The sequence below is a fragment of the Mytilus californianus genome, unplaced genomic scaffold (assembly GCF_021869535.1).
Source record: "Mytilus californianus isolate M0D057914Y unplaced genomic scaffold, xbMytCali1.0.p SCAF_13, whole genome shotgun sequence".
Taxonomy (NCBI): Eukaryota; Metazoa; Mollusca; class Bivalvia; order Mytilida; family Mytilidae; genus Mytilus; species Mytilus californianus.
Window position 1 is genome coordinate 40,185,282 of NW_026262615.1, and position 20,294 is coordinate 40,205,575.

The following is a 20,294-nucleotide window of genomic DNA, read 5'->3' on the forward strand; positions in this document are numbered from 1 at the left end:
CCAGATTCTCATATAACATATAACAAAATTTATGATTCAGCATAATTTTAGTTATAAGTATAAGCATACTTGGATTAATGGCCGTTCCACTTTTTGTCAAATGAAGGCTAAATAATTCACCAGTTATTCAAAGATAACGTTCATTTAAATCCTTCAAATCAATACAGACACAATCATAATGATGGAGTTTCGAAATGTAAGCATCTTAAGAATGGACCAAAGGATCACCTCTGTTCTCCAAAAAAGAATCAAATATAGGAAAAGAAACATCGTCTGTTTTGTCGTAAATTTAATAAATAGTTCTCCGTGTTGAACTAAAATATTCAAATCTAAAAAAGAGCAATTGACCCTTTTTGTTGTTTAGAAAGGATTAATTTAAAGAATGTCCCTTTGTGTTGAGTTCCACATTATTAAAGATGATTATCTAAAGAACACAGCACAATTAAATTATGCAATGTCATAAGAGAAGAAAGGCGGCACATACTAAAGGCAGTTTCACACTAATAAGTAGAACACAAATAATTGAAACCGCTATAGCACAAAACGAAAAGCAACAAAAAGACAACCAACAGTCTACAAAAGAAATAAGAAAGATTAAGCAACAGGAACCCCACAAAAACGAGTATCACATCACGTTTCGCTTGAAAAGACACTCATGTCCAAATCGTAACTATTTTGAAATATATTCACTCATTAAACATTTAAAAATCATGTTTTGTATTACAGGTGACTATAATATAATTACAAATATATAATAAGAAAGTTCAAATTCTACCTGCAATGGGAGGTGGTCTCAGTTCCGTATAATCGCAACGGAAAGTAAAAAAATAGTGTAAATGTAAAAATGATTCACAAAAGAGTTCATTGTTTGATTATCTTTTCACACTGATTGTATCACACATAATGTGGAGGTTTATGGGTCATTGAACGAATCAGGCGCATCGTTAGTTTCACAAACAAACATAGAAATTACTAGTCAGAACACTTTTGCTAACACTATTAATTGTGCTCAAAACATTACTAATACTTTATCTTCTGGTTTTTATTTAGTATTTAATCTATTGAAGGCACATCGAAAAACATTTCATTAATATTGTCAAATTGTTGACAGATCGAAACCCGTAGCGTCGATGGATACAGAACAACACTGCCAACAGTTCTCTCCGGGCGCTCCGACTTCCTCTAACCCCCCCCCCCCCCAAAAAAAAAAATTATAAAATTCTGGCCACCACAATATAGCCAATATTACAGAAAGTAACGTTAAACAACATGAACCAATACATAAATAGATCAATGATATGTTCATAATGCTTGAACATTATGTATATACCTTAGATTCATTTTACTTTCATTACATTTTCTGTTCGCTTCCTGGTTTACATACATTGTATTAACAAGATTAAATTGATTTGGTATCTTTGAAATATCGTTTCAGTTGATCTCTTTCTAAAATAATTTTTGATCATAAATGTTAACTCAATAAAGTTTAAACTTGAATGATGATATACTTTGATATACTTGGCGAAACGTATCTCCATTTGCGTTTGTTATACTAAGTTATTCATGCATACTTTTTGTTCGTGTTTATAAAGGAATAAGACTTTAAAAAGAATAAGATAATTTAAATGATTACTGGTTTTAACGTGTTGTAGTATATAAAGACGATTTGACATTAAAATAACTGCGTTTACAATATATAAACAAATCATTTTAACAAAGTGTACATTTGAAAATACTTTTGGGATTTAATATTACCTAGTGAGTATTTTATGAATTGTATGAATTTTATGAATTATTTATGTTACTTTTTAGCATTGTCGTGACGCAAAGACCATATGAATTGTTGAATCGTGTTGATATGATTACTACAGTTAACAGGCATCATAATTTTAGTATCATGTGTATAAATGAGATACAATTCACCAAGTACTAATTATATTATTTTTACATTTACCTGAAGGGTTCATTTAATAACATGTCGTTTTACAAGTAGTGCAACAATAACAAGCTAGTTTCCATGAATATGAATATTCAAAATTATGTCCAGCTTGCATGATACTTGAAATATTTAGAAGCCTTTTTGGCTAGTTTATACCATTCTCATGTTTTGAGTGGAGAATGGCGATCTCTCATTTACCATCATAAAACTTTCAAAATGTATTTTCCGTGCATGTCTTTAATTTCGTGTATGCAATCCTTTGGGATCGCCATTTTTTTACATTTTATAATTTACCTTCTAACTTAAAAATAAACAATTCTGACATCAATTGTATGTTCAATTGCTATGTTTAGAGTTTTATTTGAATATTTTGTTATGTCCCATTATTCTCATAGAGAAACAAAATCCTGTTTAGTACATTTCAATGATTCCAACCAAGCTTTAAAAATATTTTCAAAACATCTGTCTTTATTATAGTTTGGATTATAACCGATGGGGACTGTGTTTTATTGTTTCTATTTGTTTCTATTTCAATTTAATTTTCGTGGTCATTAAACAGTCAACGTCTCGTCCATATGACTTAATGAATAAATAAAACAATCACGACTTCACAAAAAATGCAGGATTATCTTGATATATAGAATAAAGGTGCTGACATGTTGTATCCTTTTTACATGTTTACACATTTCCCTTTATTTGTCTCTGTACTAATATGGTTCCTTGACGCGTCTCAGTATTGATGCATCCATCTTTCGAGTTTTGGGATTTGGACATTCCTGGTGCGGGTAATGTCTATAGGACGATGATGTTTTACTATACCGTAGTTATTATCAACTTCAAAAACTTTGTTTTTTGTCGTCTTTGTCAGATTTATGAGTGCGTTTGTTTGAATTTGTAAGTCAGTTGTGTTATATATCTATGCTGCTACTGTTTTCTGTTTAGCTGTCTGTGATGTATGTTTAAACAGGTTTTGAGTCTTGATCCCGGTTATTGTTATGTTAACTAATTATTTCCTTTTAGGTTGGACACTTAATTTGGTCAATATAACGGAACTATATACAAATGTCATACAATTTGGAGGTTTTATTTATATTTTATAGACATCCCCCTTATTGAATTGACATTGGAATTTGATTAAGTTTGATTTCGTAATGTTTTCTATGTCACGCGTGACCCAGGAACACAATAAAGGATTATTTCAAAAATACAGGATAGAAATGAATTACTGATGATCCTACAAACATTAAAAAAATTAAAAAACTAGTATGTCAAATGCTACAAAGAACTTCTTATAAAAGCTTCTCATACCCAGCTCCATCAAAACAAATATTGGGCCAACAACTTATGTTTATACTAATCTGAAACATTAACTCTGCAAAAGAAAATTATAGTATTACCGTCAAGAAATGTAACATATGCCGCGTTCAATATACGACCGAAGTACACAGGTTAATTCAAATCGATTAAAAGTGTAGACTGAACTTGTGTGTCTTAATCCTTAGGCAAAACTGCGAGGGTTACTAGTGTCGATGTTATATTAGTACATTTGTAACAAAATGTTGTGGGATATACTTTAACGAGACAGCAAAACAAATATTTGATATGTCTTTTCAGAAGCGATGAGACGACTTATGTTTCTTCTATACATTGTAACTCAAGTGTGTAATGTGAAGAGCCAGTATACAGGTGTGTTAATTTATATGTTTATCTTATATTTAGGTACATGAACAGGATTACGTTTACAAAAATGAATAAACGATTGATAAGAATAAAAAAATATGTCTGGCTTTGACCAATCATGAACAATTTACTAAGGCAACCGACGATAATTTTGTACATGGACACATGTTATGGTTACAGTTACTCTAGAAGTCAGTAATTTTGTAGCCACTTTATTTTTAGTTTCGACATTTGTGGACAGACTTAGATTTTTTATCAATATTATGTATATGAACATTTTATCATATAAAAAACATATAAACTGCGTCGGATGAAATTGACCTTATGCAAATGAATATCACATGAGGCAATGTTATGACTTTTTCTTTGATAACAGAGGGAAACGGATAAAGTCTCATTGATGACTAATCATTCGACACTTCGAAGTTTAAATGTCTTATAACAATTCACATTAACCTACACCTCATTATTTGCTTTTTCTCATTCACACAGAATGCAGTTCGACTATCTTCCCTCCATTTGCACCAAAAAAGAAATTTGGGTGAAGTACTTGTTCCTTTTCAAGCATTTTTGAATACAAAAATTCTTGCTATACCTTCAAAGTACTACCCTTCCTCGCCGCATGCATTCTATGATTTAGTTAACGCTTTTACACCCTAATAAGATACAAAAAGAAGCATTTCAAATATGCAAATATAAAGAAAAAATCCTGTTTTATGTGTTTATTTGGTGGTGTCGTCTATAGAGTATGGAAGTATTTTCCCTATTTCAAACTGGCAAAAGAAATTTAGAAAAAAAAAAAAAAAAAACAAACAAAAAAAACCGGATTCGTTGGAGTATATACTCTTTTTTGCTGAACGTATGACAATTGTCTCATCTCTGTCCCATATCATATATTTTCCCCATTATATGAGGAATGTATTTACTTTTTAAATCGAATATCTGTGATATTAATTAATTTAATATATAAGCACTGTAAAACATTATAATGATTTCACAACTTATTTGGCCCACCTATTTCAAAACATTTAATTGAATTATATTTATGTTTCTGCCTATCTGCAGGAGATCTCCGCATAATTGGAGGATCGCAAGAAAATAAAGGACGCTTAGAAATCTTTTTTAATTATACATGGGGAACTGTGTGTGACGATGATTTTGACAATATTGATGCAAATGTAGCTTGTAGACAACTCGGCTATTGGTATGTATATAATATATATATATATGTGTCTTTTTATAGGACAGATGGATTATATAGATAACATCATAATACGGAATAAATGTTGGAAATGTAATGTAAACTATGTACAATTGAAAATGAATATCATATAAGATAACAAAATGTTCATTACGGGCCTTAAACAAAGGGAATATTAAACTGTACGATGATTTTCTATTTACCATGCTTTCCCCGTATATAAGTCCCTCACCTGTTTTTGGGAAAAACAACTCTAATTACATACACTGAAAGGAAATGAAATAGACGCATGATGATGATGATTGTTTAGTGGAATAACCCTAATAAATTTATATATGAAAAACTTTGAAAGGTTTGTTTTAGTATTTATGAAGGGGGAACCATGTACGATGATCATTTTAGACATAAACAATAAAACGGAGCATTTATAGGTAATCGTTTGCTAAAGGAAGTGCAACTTGTATGTATTATAACAGCCATATATCTACATAATAACTCGTAAGATATATCTGGCTTAAATTATATACTACAGGCGCGTCTATAGTGTTCATAAGACTAATTAGCGATGCATGGACAGTTTTGTGACAAAATCAACAAGGACGTTGAAGAGCCTTTATAACAAAAATTATAAAAAAAAACAATGATTTGCAAATGAAATGTAAAAAATTACTTAATTTCGAAACCAAAATCCGGAAATCAAAGTAAATGAATCCTTTAGATAACATAGGAATCTGTAGGCATACAACAAGGTATTGAACATATTTACTTTGTTTATTAGCTTACTCATACTTCGATTTGAGCAAACATTGCATTGTCGGAATGGTCATGGTTTTGTTTTAACAAAAAAGGATGTCAGTTTGAAGTAAGCACTTTTATTTTCCATTGCTTCTTTTACGTGATACATCTGCTGATGTACTTTTTTAATTGCTGGAATTGTTTAACATTTAACTTCAGTGTCAATTTTTGTAATCAATGTTGAAAATACCTTGAATTCGGACTAAAGTCTTTTTAAACAAGGATCGTGGTTAAATTGACAAGCATTTAATGTAAAATTAAGTCAATTTAAAAAGGAAAATGTAGTTGACGCATTATCAAAAGAAGCTAAACGCCAAAAGTAAACGCGTTTTTTGTTTTGTTTCTCTTACATGTAACGAGTAAACGTGTGACATCTGTTTGAAGCGCTTGCTTCAAGATTACCTACTAGACACAAGTTAAAGACGCATTTACCTCCGTAGAAGCTTACATGTTATTCCTACCACGTAAACGTCATTCATGTAAAAGAGAGACCAACGATACCAAAGGAACATACAAATATGATAGTCGAAATCAATCGACAACGCCATGGCAAAAATCAAAAAAACTACCAATATATAAACCACTATATAAAGACTGAGCAATAAGAACCTAACTGAATTCCAGTAATAATCTCAGATGTTTTGGAATAATAAGCAGGCCCTTCTACACGTGTGACACTCGTCGTGCAGCTAATGTAAATATAAATCCGGTAAAAAGAATAATTCAGAGGGTCGGGCTAGAGGAAAAGAGAAAACATACGAAAATGAGCATAAGGCGTTTATTTGGCGTGAAGTCCGTTTAAAGCTAGGCCTGCACTCAATTGTATTGGATTGTTTATTATGTTATTTATAACAAAAAAGACGAAATTGGATAACAAGATGTTTTTAATTGCATAATATCTGTCATAATTTATTGCATTACTTCGTTCTTAATTTCAGTTGATTTCTGACTGTAATGTTACAATAACTTTTTCACATTTGGGTATGTTTCGTTATTATCCCTTTTAAATCGGACGAGTTAGCTGATTATTGAAAGTCTTAAGCAAATATGGTCTAGACTGTACGTAATAGTCCCGCTTATATTTCTTTTATTTGTTTGTGCAGTTCTGGCATCATGTGGAGATCCCAATTTGTAAACGATGGCAATGGTACGATATGGCTAGATGATGTGAAGTGTTCTGGAACAGAAAGTAGATTGATAAACTGTTCATACGAAGATTCCCATAATTGTCACCATGGTGAAGATGTTGGTATTGATTGTGATGTTGTATGTCCTGAAACTGGTACGATTGATAATTGAATCAATAGTGGCATCCTATCTGCATTGTTGTTATAAAAATTTGGAATCATTTTAAATTGATGTTTGTATCCCCCTTATTCATATATTCGATATTTTTGCCAGTTATTGCTTAATTTTTTTTATAATTTGGGTTGAACAGTTGTATATGGCTTTGGTTTTAACACATCTTTGCTTAAAGCATCACTAAAATGACATAACTTAAGATTGGTATCGGTAATATATTTCAACTTTTTCTAATTAATATGAATAAAAACTTTAGTAATTTATGAAAGCCTTTCACTACATGCACTTGATTGATTTAATAACATTGAAGGGATTTTTTTTCAACACTAAAATTTAACCATTGCTATAGGTCATTGTTTTGAACCGTGATTTAAAAAAAAAAAATAAACGCTAAAAAAAAGGGAAATATATGCAATTGGTTTATTTGATTGCAACAAACAGTCGCATACTCAACATTTTTCGATTATATCATTTTATTTATTTATTTGTATCGTTTACGATAGACACGGTGCATTATGTTTTCCGGTTTGTGTTTCCATTCGTCCGTCCGTTAGTCTCAGGTGTTTTATGTTATTGTTTATGTTTAAGACTGCTTACATTTACGTTGTTGCCACATTAAATTTAATATAGAATGGATATGGATGGCAATTGAACAACCAGTGGCAAGTTAAATGCAAATGATAAAGAAAACAAGTTGATGTGATATGAATTTGAACCCTGGTTTAAACTAGATCTGCACGGTGAGCCAGATTTTTAACGTGTTCATTAACATGGACACTGTCCATAAGAAGACATGTCACCCTTCGCGGACACACTATTCATATTATGAACTGACTATGATGTGCTATTACTTCTCAACGCGACGTGCTAAGGGATGAACAAGACAATACAAATTTCAAGTATTGGTAGGACCTGGAACGTTATTAAACTAAACATATTCTGCATTTGAGACGATAAGTTTCCGCAAGATCATGCAAAGAGGCGGTTAATGTCGATGTGAACTTTTTACATTGTATTAGAACATATAACAAATTACTTTTCTCACCATGACTTCACTGTTCACTGAAACAGAAAATTTGACACTGCGGGATGCTTGTCATCCATATGGACACGTACTATTGTTTTAAAAGGTATGTAACTCTGTGTGAAGTGGAAATCAAGCGCTTATTTTTATACTTCAGTAGACAAAAGTGTATGCACTTATTATTATATGGAAAATAAAACTTTTGATGACATAAACGTGTATCAATTAAAAATACTTGAGAATACCAACTGATAAAAATGCACATACTAAAATAAGACGTTGTATGATTGTCTGTGAGACCAAATCACATAGAACGTGGCACTTATATCACCATACTGCCTTTTGCAATGAACTCATATAACAAGCTTTAAAATCCTCGACATGACCAATATGATACAATTGAAATAAGAACATATGATATACAGCAACACACGACAACCACTAAATGACAAACTTTTGACCTTGGACAGGCATATACATAATGCAGCCGGGTTCAACATGTTGGCGGGCGCCTAATCTATCCTTAGCCATGCAGAGTGTTGTTACATAAGAACACACTATAAAAATCAGCTGAAAAATGCCTGTCGTAGTAACGGATATAATTAATGCTCAAGTATAAAGACACATCAAATTTCTTTTTTGACAATCCATAGGTGATTTACGTCTAACTGACAGTATGCGGAGGAACGAAGGACGATTGGAGATATATCTAAGCCATGAATGGGGAACCGTTTGCGAAAACGCATTTGATGACATTGATGCGGAAGTAGCATGCCGACAGCTCGGTTATCGGTATGTACAATGGAAGTGTAAATTATTATAAAAATAAAAAATATAGATTGTACGAATATTTCTAAAGCACTACCCGAGATTCAACGACTTATCAACGTTAATTTCTTGCATATAAAAATAATAGGATGTGGTATGATTGCCAACGAGACAAGGATTCACCAAAGTTCAAATGAAATAGATGTTAGCAATTATAGGCAACCGTACGGGCTTCAACAAACACAAAAACCCATACCGTATAGACCACGAAATAAAAAATATGAAACAACAGCGAGCTATGGTATAATCAAACATAGAAAACTCATATAGATGTGATAACATCATTATTAGTATCACGAACAAAACATTTTAGATACATCTTTATGAAATAATTTTCTTAATTGAATATATCTTCAATTTTATTCACAGTTATTTCATCAAATTTCAATGAAAAAATATCAGTATTGTTATGCCACTATCAAAGTACGAAGCTACTGGGTTACTAGGTTGATTGTCTTTTCCGTAAAATAGAAGTCTTTGCAGTAAACCTTTTTATTACATTACAGTACTGGAACAGCCATTCGTGCTAGCATTATTTATGATGGGTCTGGACCCATCTGGCTAAACAGTTTAGGATGTAATGGTACTGAGAGTAAATTAATTGAGTGTACATATAGTGATACGAATTATTGTTTTCATTTCTATGATGTTGGAGTCCAATGTTCATTTACCTATCCAACTGAAGATCATGGTAATAAGAAATTTATATTGATTTTTTGATTTTTTGCTTTTTTTATTATTTTTCAAATCAGTAAACGACTATATACGTATTCATTGAAGACAACTTGTTTTGCAATTTATTTGTAAAGGGCTAGCAAAGTTTCAGGTAGGAGTGCGCGAAAAGATGATATGCAAGAAAAGGAATTTCAACAAATATCTAAAGATATAAAAAGAGTATCGATCAAAATGAAAGCAAAAGGATGCCAACGGGACAATCAGGCCAAAATATACACTTCGTAGAAATAAAAAGAATGCGTAAAACAAATCCCATCAATAAAACAAAAAAATAGAATGACCATCGCATTAAAGAATATCTGGTTAACGTCAGTTAACATCCTTCGACCATTACTAAACCATATATGACTGTTTGAGTGCAGTATTGAATCAACATAGAGCGACCTAGAGTGATATTTGAGACGTAACATTCCAGCAGCGCCTGCATACGGAGTATATATCTCCCAATTGATACGATATTCCCGGGCTTGTGTTTCCTATCATGATTTCCTTGATAGAGGATTGCTGCTCACAAGGAAGCTATTAAACCAAGAGTTCCAAATGGTGAAGTTGAAGTCATCCCTTCGTAAATTTTACGGACGCCATCACGAGTTGGTTGACCGTTATGGAATAACCGTTTCACAGATGATATCGGATATGTTCCTTATGTCGTAACTACAATACCCTTCCTTTTTCACGAATGTGACTTACCGAATTAGACTATTTACCGGATTTGTAATAACATAAGCAACTCGACGGGTGCCACATGTGGAGCAGGATCTGCTTACCCTTCCGGAGCACCTGAGATCACCCCCAGTTTTTGGTGGGGTTCGTGTTGCTTAGTCTTTAGTTTTCTATGTTGTGTCATCTGTACTATTATTTGTCTGTTTGTCTTTTTATTTTTGGCCATGACGTTGTCAGTTTGTTTTCGATCTATGAGTTTGACTGTCCCTCTGGTATCTTTCGTCCCTCTTTTAGTATACAATATTTAAAACAAATCGGTATGAATCGATTTGTTTTCTTTTAAGGTTTTAATTTAAATCTGAAGCATTATTTCTAGAAAAAAAGAAAAAAAAAGTTAATACATTCAATTGGATGATTTTAAAGGTATAAAATTCTTTCTCGGAAAACAACAAACTATAGTAACACTGTATATTGACTTATCAATATTTCGAAAGTATTTGGAATATATCGTGAAAATAACCACTATTATGTATTTACAGGGAATTTGCGTCTTATTGGAGGAAGAAATGCAAACGAAGGACGATTGGAAATAAATTTGTTCGATGAATGGGGAACTGTTTGTCATGATTATTTTAACAATATTGATGCAGGAGTAGCTTGTAAACAACTTGGATACTGGTATTTATCTTTTAATGTCATTGCTGTGAAATAACCATTACTTAAAGGATGTAGAGGACGTTTGGCATGCCCTCCATTACATTTATTGCTGCCACGTCTAATGATTTAAAACAATACCTTATAACGCTAGTGCGACTGGATTAATCTTCACAAGGAACGTTCAGAACAAAAAAAAAACATTTTAAAGCCAATGATGTATAATTCAACACAAAAAGCCCAAAAGTTATTGTAAGGGTAGCCAAGTTCATCTTTTGTTAGTTGTGTCTTAGGCCGATATGATCAGTTCAGTCATTGCAATCTGATTAGGGCAGTATGTGCTGATGTTGTGCTGTTAAACCATTGTGTTTGGTTTTTGATATTTGAGCTTACATTTTAAACTGTTACATAGTGAGTGACTGCCCCAAGCCATAGCCTGTCATATTTGTTTATCGTTTATTGTTTCAACATCGACCAGGCTGTAGGTTTTTCTCTTATGAATTGTTACACATTTTGTCATGTCGAGACCCCTTATATCTTACTATATACGGTATAGGTTTAGCCTATCGTTCAGGGCTAACGTGTACCTGTAATTGATAACGTCCATCTTCTTTGGTTTACGAGGGAAGATTGTATAATTGGCTTTCATACACCATCTCTCTTGTCTAACGGAACATCAAACGGAAATTTTAAATATATGCTTAAAAATAAGTGATAAGTGCAAGCTTCAGATTTCAGTTAATGAATAAATAAATAATAAAAACAAAAACCAGAAATATAGATACTACAAAAACCGATATAGCCCATTACATGCAATTTTCAGTAGATTTTTTTCACATTTGAATCTTATTTAAAACCTCTCAGCAGATTTTAAACAAATTCAGAATGAAAAATGTTTATGGTTTTAATATTTTATTGTTTGATACTTTTAAAAAGCTTAGCAGATTGTAGATGGCTGAAGACCAAGACAATCAATCTAGCAACTAAATGGTTAAAATACCGATGAACGTAGCTCGCCTAGTCTTGTGTCAAACAATTGTATTTTGTTTTCGATCAATCATGGACGTACTCCCTCTGTGTCTTCTCTCCAGAATTTGCAACTGGGACTAAAACCGAATTTAATTGACTCACTGAGAAATAAAAAAAGAAGTGTGAAAAACTGAAATCTCCTAGGAATTTACTGTTTTCATGCGCCAAAACTTGTCCGTTCATTAAGAAGGAAACTCAAACATGATATGGAACTTCTTGTAATATTACTCAGTATAAAAGAGCAAAACATAAGATTGTTCTCAAATTTTGCACTGACAAAGGAACACAACTTCAAAAAAATGCATATGTTCCATAAGATTGAAGTTTGTCAATTTTCATGCTAACTATCCGGCATTGGTTTTTCTCGTTGTTGAAGGCTGTACGGTAATTTTTGATTGTTTTTAATTTCGTCATTTGAACTCTGGTAGATAGTTGTCTCATTGGCAATCGTACCACTTCTCTTTATCTTTATTTATTTATAAGTATACGTATTAAATAGAACAGTTTACCATCTATATTTCAAAATATGGCTACTAATTTTCTATTAGGTAGAACATGTATAGAAGTATATCATGATATAATTTGAAGGTACAAAGGAAGGACTCCTGATATATATAGTCGACGGCGAATTTTATCATCACAAACATGCAGATTTCTTATTCGCTATAATTCGTTATTAACAATACTACAGGTAATAGTAATTGGTTAAGAAAAAAGACATATGAATCTGGAGAAAATTCCTCAAAGCTTTGAAAATAATAATTTCTACCGCAGGCAAAGTTTACCTCAGATGAATTGGGCTATTCTGTTTACGTCCTTTTTGTTCATTAAGCATTTAATGTTTTATCGTATTTATGCATCTACGGCTTTCAAATAGTTAGATGTGAGTATTCCTGATGAAGATTAATCAAGATTTATCAAGCGCTTTGGATGCACACAATTTATAAGTGTGTATTTCATTTATATTGATCTCGAGATTGATGTAATATGGTACTTTTTTTTGTAGTCCACTGTTGATTTTTTATGAATTTTAACATTGTGTCCCATTTAGTTTGTATATATCAATCTGTGTATCTTGTTTATACATAATCAGTAGAAAAACTATCATCTTTCAATAATTCACAAGACATCATCGTTGATATGGTTAACATGCGCCTTACAGAATAAAAAAAGTGTTGAAAATATGGTTTTAGGTATTTATATCAATCATTTCATACATTCTGGGCTATTTGTATGCAATTGCTCATTTATAAAGCTGAAACTAGACAGTTCCCTGTAATAACATTGATTCCATTTAGTCTATTGTTGGATAAGTATCTCGATGTCCATCTACGACACCTGTTTAACCGTGTTTTCCAATCAACAGAACTTATTCCTATGATATTCCCTTTTTTAAAAATATCAAAATAATTTCTGATAATCATCATTTTAATGGTTTCATTTCACACTAAATGGAAGCGTATCTTATACTCATATTTTAATTTGTGTTTAAAAAATATACCTTAGTTTAACTTGCAGTTCCATAAACAAACACATTACAAACACATTCCAGTCGATTCACTGTAACTGAACTACGCATGGTTTGTTTTTTGTCAGTACTGGTACCGTATTGCCATCTAAACATGTAGATGATGGAAATGGAACAATTTGGTTAGATAATGTTGACTGTGTTGGAAGCGAAGAGAAATTAATTAATTGTTCTTATGATTCTTACCTAACTAACTGTGGACACCAAAATGATGTTGGCATCCGATGTTTCATCACCTGCCCAGTACAAGGTTATAATTTAATCAGTGTTTTCTTGAATTATGTTGTAAATAATAAATTGTATCAATCTAAACATTTGAATTTCAGTTAAAAAACGGGAGATACCAAGGGTAAATAAAAAAAGCGTAAGTCAAAGAGAAACTGACAACGCCATTGAAAAAAAAAGCCAGACATACAAACAAGTCCACAGAATACTACATTCGAAATTTAAGACTGATCAATAAGAACCCTACAAAAATAAGACGATTGCAGGTGTTGTTCCAAAACAGTTATCAAATCCTGTTACAGATACAATGACTCCTACTATTAATGACCACGACGTAAGTTTTTGTCTCCGTAAACGAAAGTGACGTCAAAGAAGAAACAAGTGGTTATTGTGTTTACCATATAGACAGGTTTTTTTCCGATTATCTGCCTTAGTTTGTGATGCGACTCCTAGGTTGCCATTACAACCGTGAAAAAAAATATAAACTAGATATACATCTATTTCCCTGACCTCATAAACACAAGAATGTGAAGTCGTACTTGACCTCGGCAAAATTATAAATGCTATAAATAATAAAGTAATTAGATAAGGATTGGACATTAAAATTATAAGTGTATTGCAGGCCAGGTGTTGTGTCCTTAAAATATAACTGTATTTGATACGTTACACCCGGGACATAATATATACGAATACTAATTCCAGGTTACATATCGATTATTATCATTATTTATTTTATTATAACACGTACATAAATAACAATAAATTGTCTTGCGGGTCGAATGTGATATATTGGAAAAACCAGGTGCAATTTCATCAAATCATAGAAATTTCTGTGGTCAGACCTATAATGAGACAATCCTAAAATTCTGCAATCCTCTTATCCGACGGTCCTATCATTCGACAGCCCGTTTTCTCCGACGCAATATTTTACAAGCCTTACTTTTGGAAATATGAAAGCGCCGTGCAAAATAACCAAATATCAAACTAAGTGTTAACCTCGATCATCAGTACGATCGAGCAACAGCTAATCTGCTATATCGTAGTTGAAAATTAAATTTGTGTAGTTATTCCACAAAAGTCAAGAAAACTTAGTTACATAAGTGTACAATAAGGCGTCACTGTCATTCATAATATTTCTATACGCTGACGTGGTTCCCCATTTTATTCAATTGTAAACTCCTTACTCCTCTGTTAACAATATTTTTGTCTGAGTTGATGTTGTCGGAATTAATGTTTGTCCATTTTGCAGCATAAAGATAGTCGTTATGAATACAAAAGTTCGTCTCTTCATATTAGGTTGATTTGCTTACAATTAAGACTACATGTAGCCTCGGGGTAGGTTTCATTGTTATTATCTAAAGATATGTGCAGCAGCGGATTTAGGGGGGTGCACCCCTTATTGAGTTTCATTTAAAGTTAATCGAAACTCTTGACCGCTTCCATTACGAATTTTGTCTAGTTTGGGGGCCCGCGGCACCCCCACCCCTTTTTCAAAATCCTGGATCCGCATCTGATGTGTGGATCTTCTATAAAAAAGGGCAGATGCACTGTAGTCATCGGATTTATTTTCATAGATTAATTTTAGTTTTTTTTACAGTCGTTTCACGACGTGTCAACATTTGTCTGCCAGTGTAATTTTACTTTCATAACAAGTTTTATTTAAAAAAAATAAACGGATTGTGTGTAGTCGGTGCACCACCCAGAAAAAAAATGTCCGGACCATACAAAAACCTGTTTATGCAAAGTTTTTCTGTTTATAGCCTTGATCTACTCAAGTTTTGTTGGCTGGTCAGAACGCATCAAATGAGACTTATATATGTTATATGGAATCAAACAAGGGCAGAGGGGCAGTCATTGTGCAACTCGTTGTGTTATTCAAATATTATTTTTTTTCATGCACATCTATGATTATCTGTACAACTATCAACTGCAAAAGAAATGCTTCCACATTGTCATAACTTTAGGCAGTATCCATAGTAAAATAAATCAGGAAATGAAAGAAATACAAATGTAAACAGAAAATCAATAATGTTTTGATCAATACACGTGCGTTATTTTTCACGGTTTTAATGGCTGATTGGTCACGTGAGAGGTTTCATGGATGCGCCCATGTTTTCAAGGTTAATTATAGATAAACCCGTCTATATGTTTCAATGCAAATAGATAAATCTTTCAGATTAATAATGATAGTATTGTATTTATATGACAATTTAATCAAGAAATATAATTCGTTTATATCCACTGTTATTAATGTACTGGCAATCATTAGATGTAAAAAACTTAATAATCAATAGATACACAACATAGACCTTTCGTACGATAACGTAATTTTGATTGATGGTGCATTATAGATTGACTTTGTTTCTTAATATGATGCTAGTTTCATTCGTATATATATATGGCTAAAACATCAAAACTAATGGAATGAACTTCATGAATAAGAACTGCTATAATAGGTTACCCAAAGCAGGAATCACGTACCAATGGATTTTTATTGAAACTTACGAATCATAAAACCAATATGTCATGTGTGTAGTTCATATTCATTTTACAAATTATGTATCCAATGGAGAATAGTGTGATATGCACACACTAATGAATTTTAGTGTTATGTCTACAAAGATTAGACATGTTATATTTGCGTATAACATAAATGTTTGTATTACACACTTGCAGCTCGGTCTGTTCATTTTAAATATATTGCAAAAAAGATTCTCTTGGTTTGATTTTTTACGATAGAAATACATACTTTGTTTCAACAAATTTCGTCTTGTTTTCTTGTCTTCGGGCTTGAATTATTTGTTTTTGGGGGATAAATGATTTAGAATAGAGAATAAAAATGGGGAATGTGTCAAGGAGACAACCCATAACCACCGATGGATCGTCAAAGCAGCGACGTGTTCATTGATTGATGGGACATGCATGATTGTTTTGGATTAGATGTTACTTAGTTGTAGAAGTTGACTGATTCATTTGTCATTTTGAACAACAAAATATGTTAAATTATTAAATCAAAATTCGATGAAAATCATTGATTACTTCTTTTTGCCATTTGTAATCTTGCAAAACCGTTGATTGTGTACACATTTGCTCAATGCTTTTAAATCCCAATAAATTACAAAAGAAGCATTCAATTTTCAAGTGAAACGCAATTTGCACTTTTTATTTTATCTATAGGCCACTTGCGTATTGCTGATAGCGCACAGGAGCACGAAGGACGACTTGAGATTTATATGAATGGAGTTTGGGGAACAGTTTGTCGAGATTTCTTCGACGATATTGATGCAACAGTAGCATGTCAACAACTTGGGTACTGGTATGTGTGTATTAAATGTGTGATTTGTTACACAGACAGAGCATACTATAACCGATATTATTTCAGAAGGACAAAACCTTATGCCCGTGATTGATTTATCTGTCCACTTATCTAAAACGATTAAATACAAGAATTATCTATCATTTATCTACTTATTCTGCAAAAACCGGGACATTTTTGTTTTGCTTTTTAAGTTATTTTATCATCGAATAATCTAATTCACTTGGTGATGATTGCAGATCTTAAACGTTTATGTTCAATTCATTAACAATTTTTATAGATTCATGATGAGTTGTAATTTGTAGAAGCACCACCAGTCTTTATTAAAGGCAATGTTGAAGTCGTTATATTGTCCTCTCGATGTCGTTCGACTATTAATATGTTTTTGAGTAACCGCTTATTAACGTGAATGTATATCAGTATTTCCATTTATGCCTATTAATATTTTTTCAACAACATTTGATAGTTCTGGAAAAGCATTGTCTTCATACGATGTAGTGGATGGCACAGGTGTTATATGGATTGATGATCTCCATTGTTCCGGTATAGAAAGTAAACTGATGACTTGTACCTATGACTCTAATACCAACGATTGTGGAACATACGAGGATGTGGGAGTCAGTTGCTCTTCTACTTGTCCAACTACAGGCAAGTTTGAATTCAGAATTTATTTCCCTTTTTACAAATTTTGATACATCATTTTCTCTAGTATCAATTATAATATTGCAATTTTAGCAAAAGATCAACTTAAAAAGTAAAAAAAAAAATTACAAACAGTATAAAACATTGATTTTTTAAAATCAATTTCGAAAAAAAGTAAGAATTGACATTTTCATTAGTTTAGAAGACGACAAGATAAGAATATAGACTAGTAAATGTCAGCTTGTGACCTTTATCGATGAGCTAGACACATACCATATAGTCAGCTATAAATGTTCCTGGGTGCCAAATGCAAAAAAGGAATACAACGGCCTGATGTTATCCATCAACAGAAAACATTATGAATAACCACTCTAACCTCCACTAGGCTAATAACAAATGTTGCATGGTCATTCATATATAATACTCTTAATTCAGAAATTATTATATTTGCTTAAAATATATCGTGTTATACTGCCATGCTCTTCGTTTGTATTTCATTTTTCACTTGGATCACTGTGAACGGCAGATAACAATTTAAAATTTGTTTTTTTTTATATCTAATGATAAAGTAAATGGTGTAGTTTAGTTGTTGTGAAAGGGGAGTAAACAAACAGTGTCTTCTTTTAATCATGTATTTCCAAAAATCATACACCAGCTTTGGTAAAGAAGATATTATTTTAGAACTATGTAATAACAGTAGCGCAGTCCCATTTTGAATGAAATAGTTCTAGTTGAAGTACACTCTAATTTTGTTGCTTTGCCTATTCGTTTCTCTTTATTACATCCTTAACAGCTACATTCCCCGTACAGGTAACTGATGTACGACTTTTCTGCATAGTATTGGTTCTTATTGTTTGCTATTAATCTTCAACATGTCAATGGAAATAATTTTGATTATGGCAAATCTGACTCATTAATGTTCTCTTGTTCCTACATGTCCTATTTTGATACCAACTAGTATATGTGTGTTGTATAATAGAGACGATATGATACGGGGTATCTCTATTTATCTATACAATCTGAATCTGACATAAATCAGTGCCAGACTGTATCTCTCGATGCTTGTACTTTGGTACAGAAAACGTTTTGCATTACGATAATTGTACTTTTGTGGCTGTGAATGCAACAATAATAGATCTGCCCTGACCTATCCTTGTAGTATAAAGACATATTGATTTATCACTATAAATTAATTTCATGTTTACATTTTTTGTTTGCATTGTTTTATTGTTATCAAAAAGTTTATTTCACTGCCCAGCCTGATACTATTACTTTCACAGCTGATAAGGATTAGACCGTTGGTTTTCCTGTTTGAATTATTTTACACTAGTCATGTTGGGGCCCAGTATAGCTTGCTGTTCGGTGTGAGCCAAGGCTCCGTGTTGAAGTTCGTACTTTGACCTATACTTGTTTACTTTTTACACATTGTGACTTGGATTGAGAGTTGTCTCATTGGCATTCATGCCTCATTATCTTATTTTTGTTATAGAGAACCTTTGCTTGTTTCCTGTATCCACATTAAAATGTATCAACACAAACCTCTGCAACATGTGGAGCAGAAAGTGCTTATCCTTCTTGATCACCTTAGGTCAGCCCTGATTTTATTAAAAAGGTTCTAATTGCTTTGCTTTTGTTTCTTTTGTTTTGTATTTTATGATACTTAAAATGTTCAATATCTGCGTTGACACTACTGGTACACGTATTGTTCATCGATCGTCCGTTAAAAACACACGTTTCATTTCAAACGTTTACAGTCGGCCAAGTCTAAGATTAAGATACTTTAACTGTATCGACATATTTTGTAATTTGTGATTTTTTTTGTGAAGACAAAAAAATTAATCAATGCCTTATCACTGGACATGAGTATGAACTATTTTAAACAAGATGTCAACGTCGGATATCACACACACCCTTCCGGAACTCTTGAGTTCAACCCCTGTTTTAGGTGTGATTCGTTTCTATCTTTAGCTTTTGTGTAAGGTTTGATTATTGTAGTTTGTCTATTTTTTGTTCTTTTTAATTTTGAATTTAATATCTGTTTTGATTGGACTTCTGATTGCACTCTTGGTATCATCCTTTCTTTTTTTATATAATGTGTATATGCATACGCCAAACAGTTGTTGTTTTCGTTTTATACAATAGTCAATGGAGGTTGGAGTATGTGGTCTCCCTGGAGTGCCTGCTTTTGTGGAAGTCACCAGTTTCGAACACGTAATTGCACCAATCCGACACCTATGTATGGAGGACGGTATTGTGAAGGTTATCCCGCAGAGCAAAGAAACTGCAGTAGCTTCTGTTATTCAAGTAGGTAACAGTTAGCATAGTTACCATATTGTAGAATGTTTATGTTGTTTGATAAAAGATACCGAATGATATTAAAACAATTGAGGGCAAAACAAAAATGTCCGTCATACTGTTAAAATGTATATTGTAAAATACATGACAACATACGATATTGCAATTTTATGTTCAGAAACTATCAACATGAAAATAAAATTAAAAGAAGTCAGTACAAGATATTATGTATTTTATTGCACTAATATAACATTTGAACGTGTATTCTTCTAACAAAGTATCATTATATTTATGAGTACTAACACACACACACATATGTATATATATATATATATATATATATATATATATATATATATATATTGAAAAGTTTTAAATTTTGTCCACGCTGTGCATAAAATAGGAATTATTTTTTTCCTATATATATATATATATATA

General features: G+C 32.2%; 1 protein-coding gene across 3 annotated transcripts; it reads left to right on the plus strand.

Moving 5' to 3' along the window:
• Window positions 1-1,634: 1,634 nt before the first annotated feature.
• Window positions 1,635-20,281, plus strand: LOC127723661 (scavenger receptor cysteine-rich domain-containing group B protein-like). 3 transcript variants are annotated; one of them, XM_052230401.1, is made up of 11 exons: window positions 1,635-1,758; window positions 3,554-3,625; window positions 4,685-4,823; window positions 6,719-6,897; window positions 8,595-8,733; window positions 9,276-9,352; window positions 10,707-10,845; window positions 13,447-13,628; window positions 16,781-16,919; window positions 17,386-17,567; window positions 19,704-20,281. In XM_052230401.1, the coding sequence occupies exons 2-11, from the start codon at window positions 3,559-3,561 to the stop codon at window positions 19,871-19,873; spliced, it is 1,413 nt and encodes a 470-aa protein (XP_052086361.1). In that variant the 5' UTR covers window positions 1,635-1,758; window positions 3,554-3,558; the 3' UTR covers window positions 19,874-20,281. The 3 variants fall into 3 exon arrangements, with proteins under 3 accessions (XP_052086361.1, XP_052086360.1, XP_052086362.1); XM_052230400.1 differs by having other exon boundaries at window positions 9,276-9,460; window positions 19,704-20,279; XM_052230402.1 differs by lacking the exon at window positions 3,554-3,625 and having other exon boundaries at window positions 9,276-9,460; window positions 19,704-20,280.
• Window positions 20,282-20,294: the final 13 nt, after the last annotated feature.

Bases quoted from the DNA above. Each gene is read 5' to 3' on its own strand.
- LOC127723661 (XM_052230400.1), top strand. From the start codon at position 3,559: ATGAGACGACTTATGTTTCTTCTATACATTGTAACTCAAGTGTGTAAT. The intron at 13,629-16,780 runs GTTATAATTTAA...TTTTATCTATAG, and splicing joins CATCACCTGCCCAGTACAAG to GCCACTTGCGTATTGCTGAT. The intron at 17,568-19,703 runs GCAAGTTTGAAT...TTTATACAATAG, and splicing joins TTCTACTTGTCCAACTACAG to TCAATGGAGGTTGGAGTATG.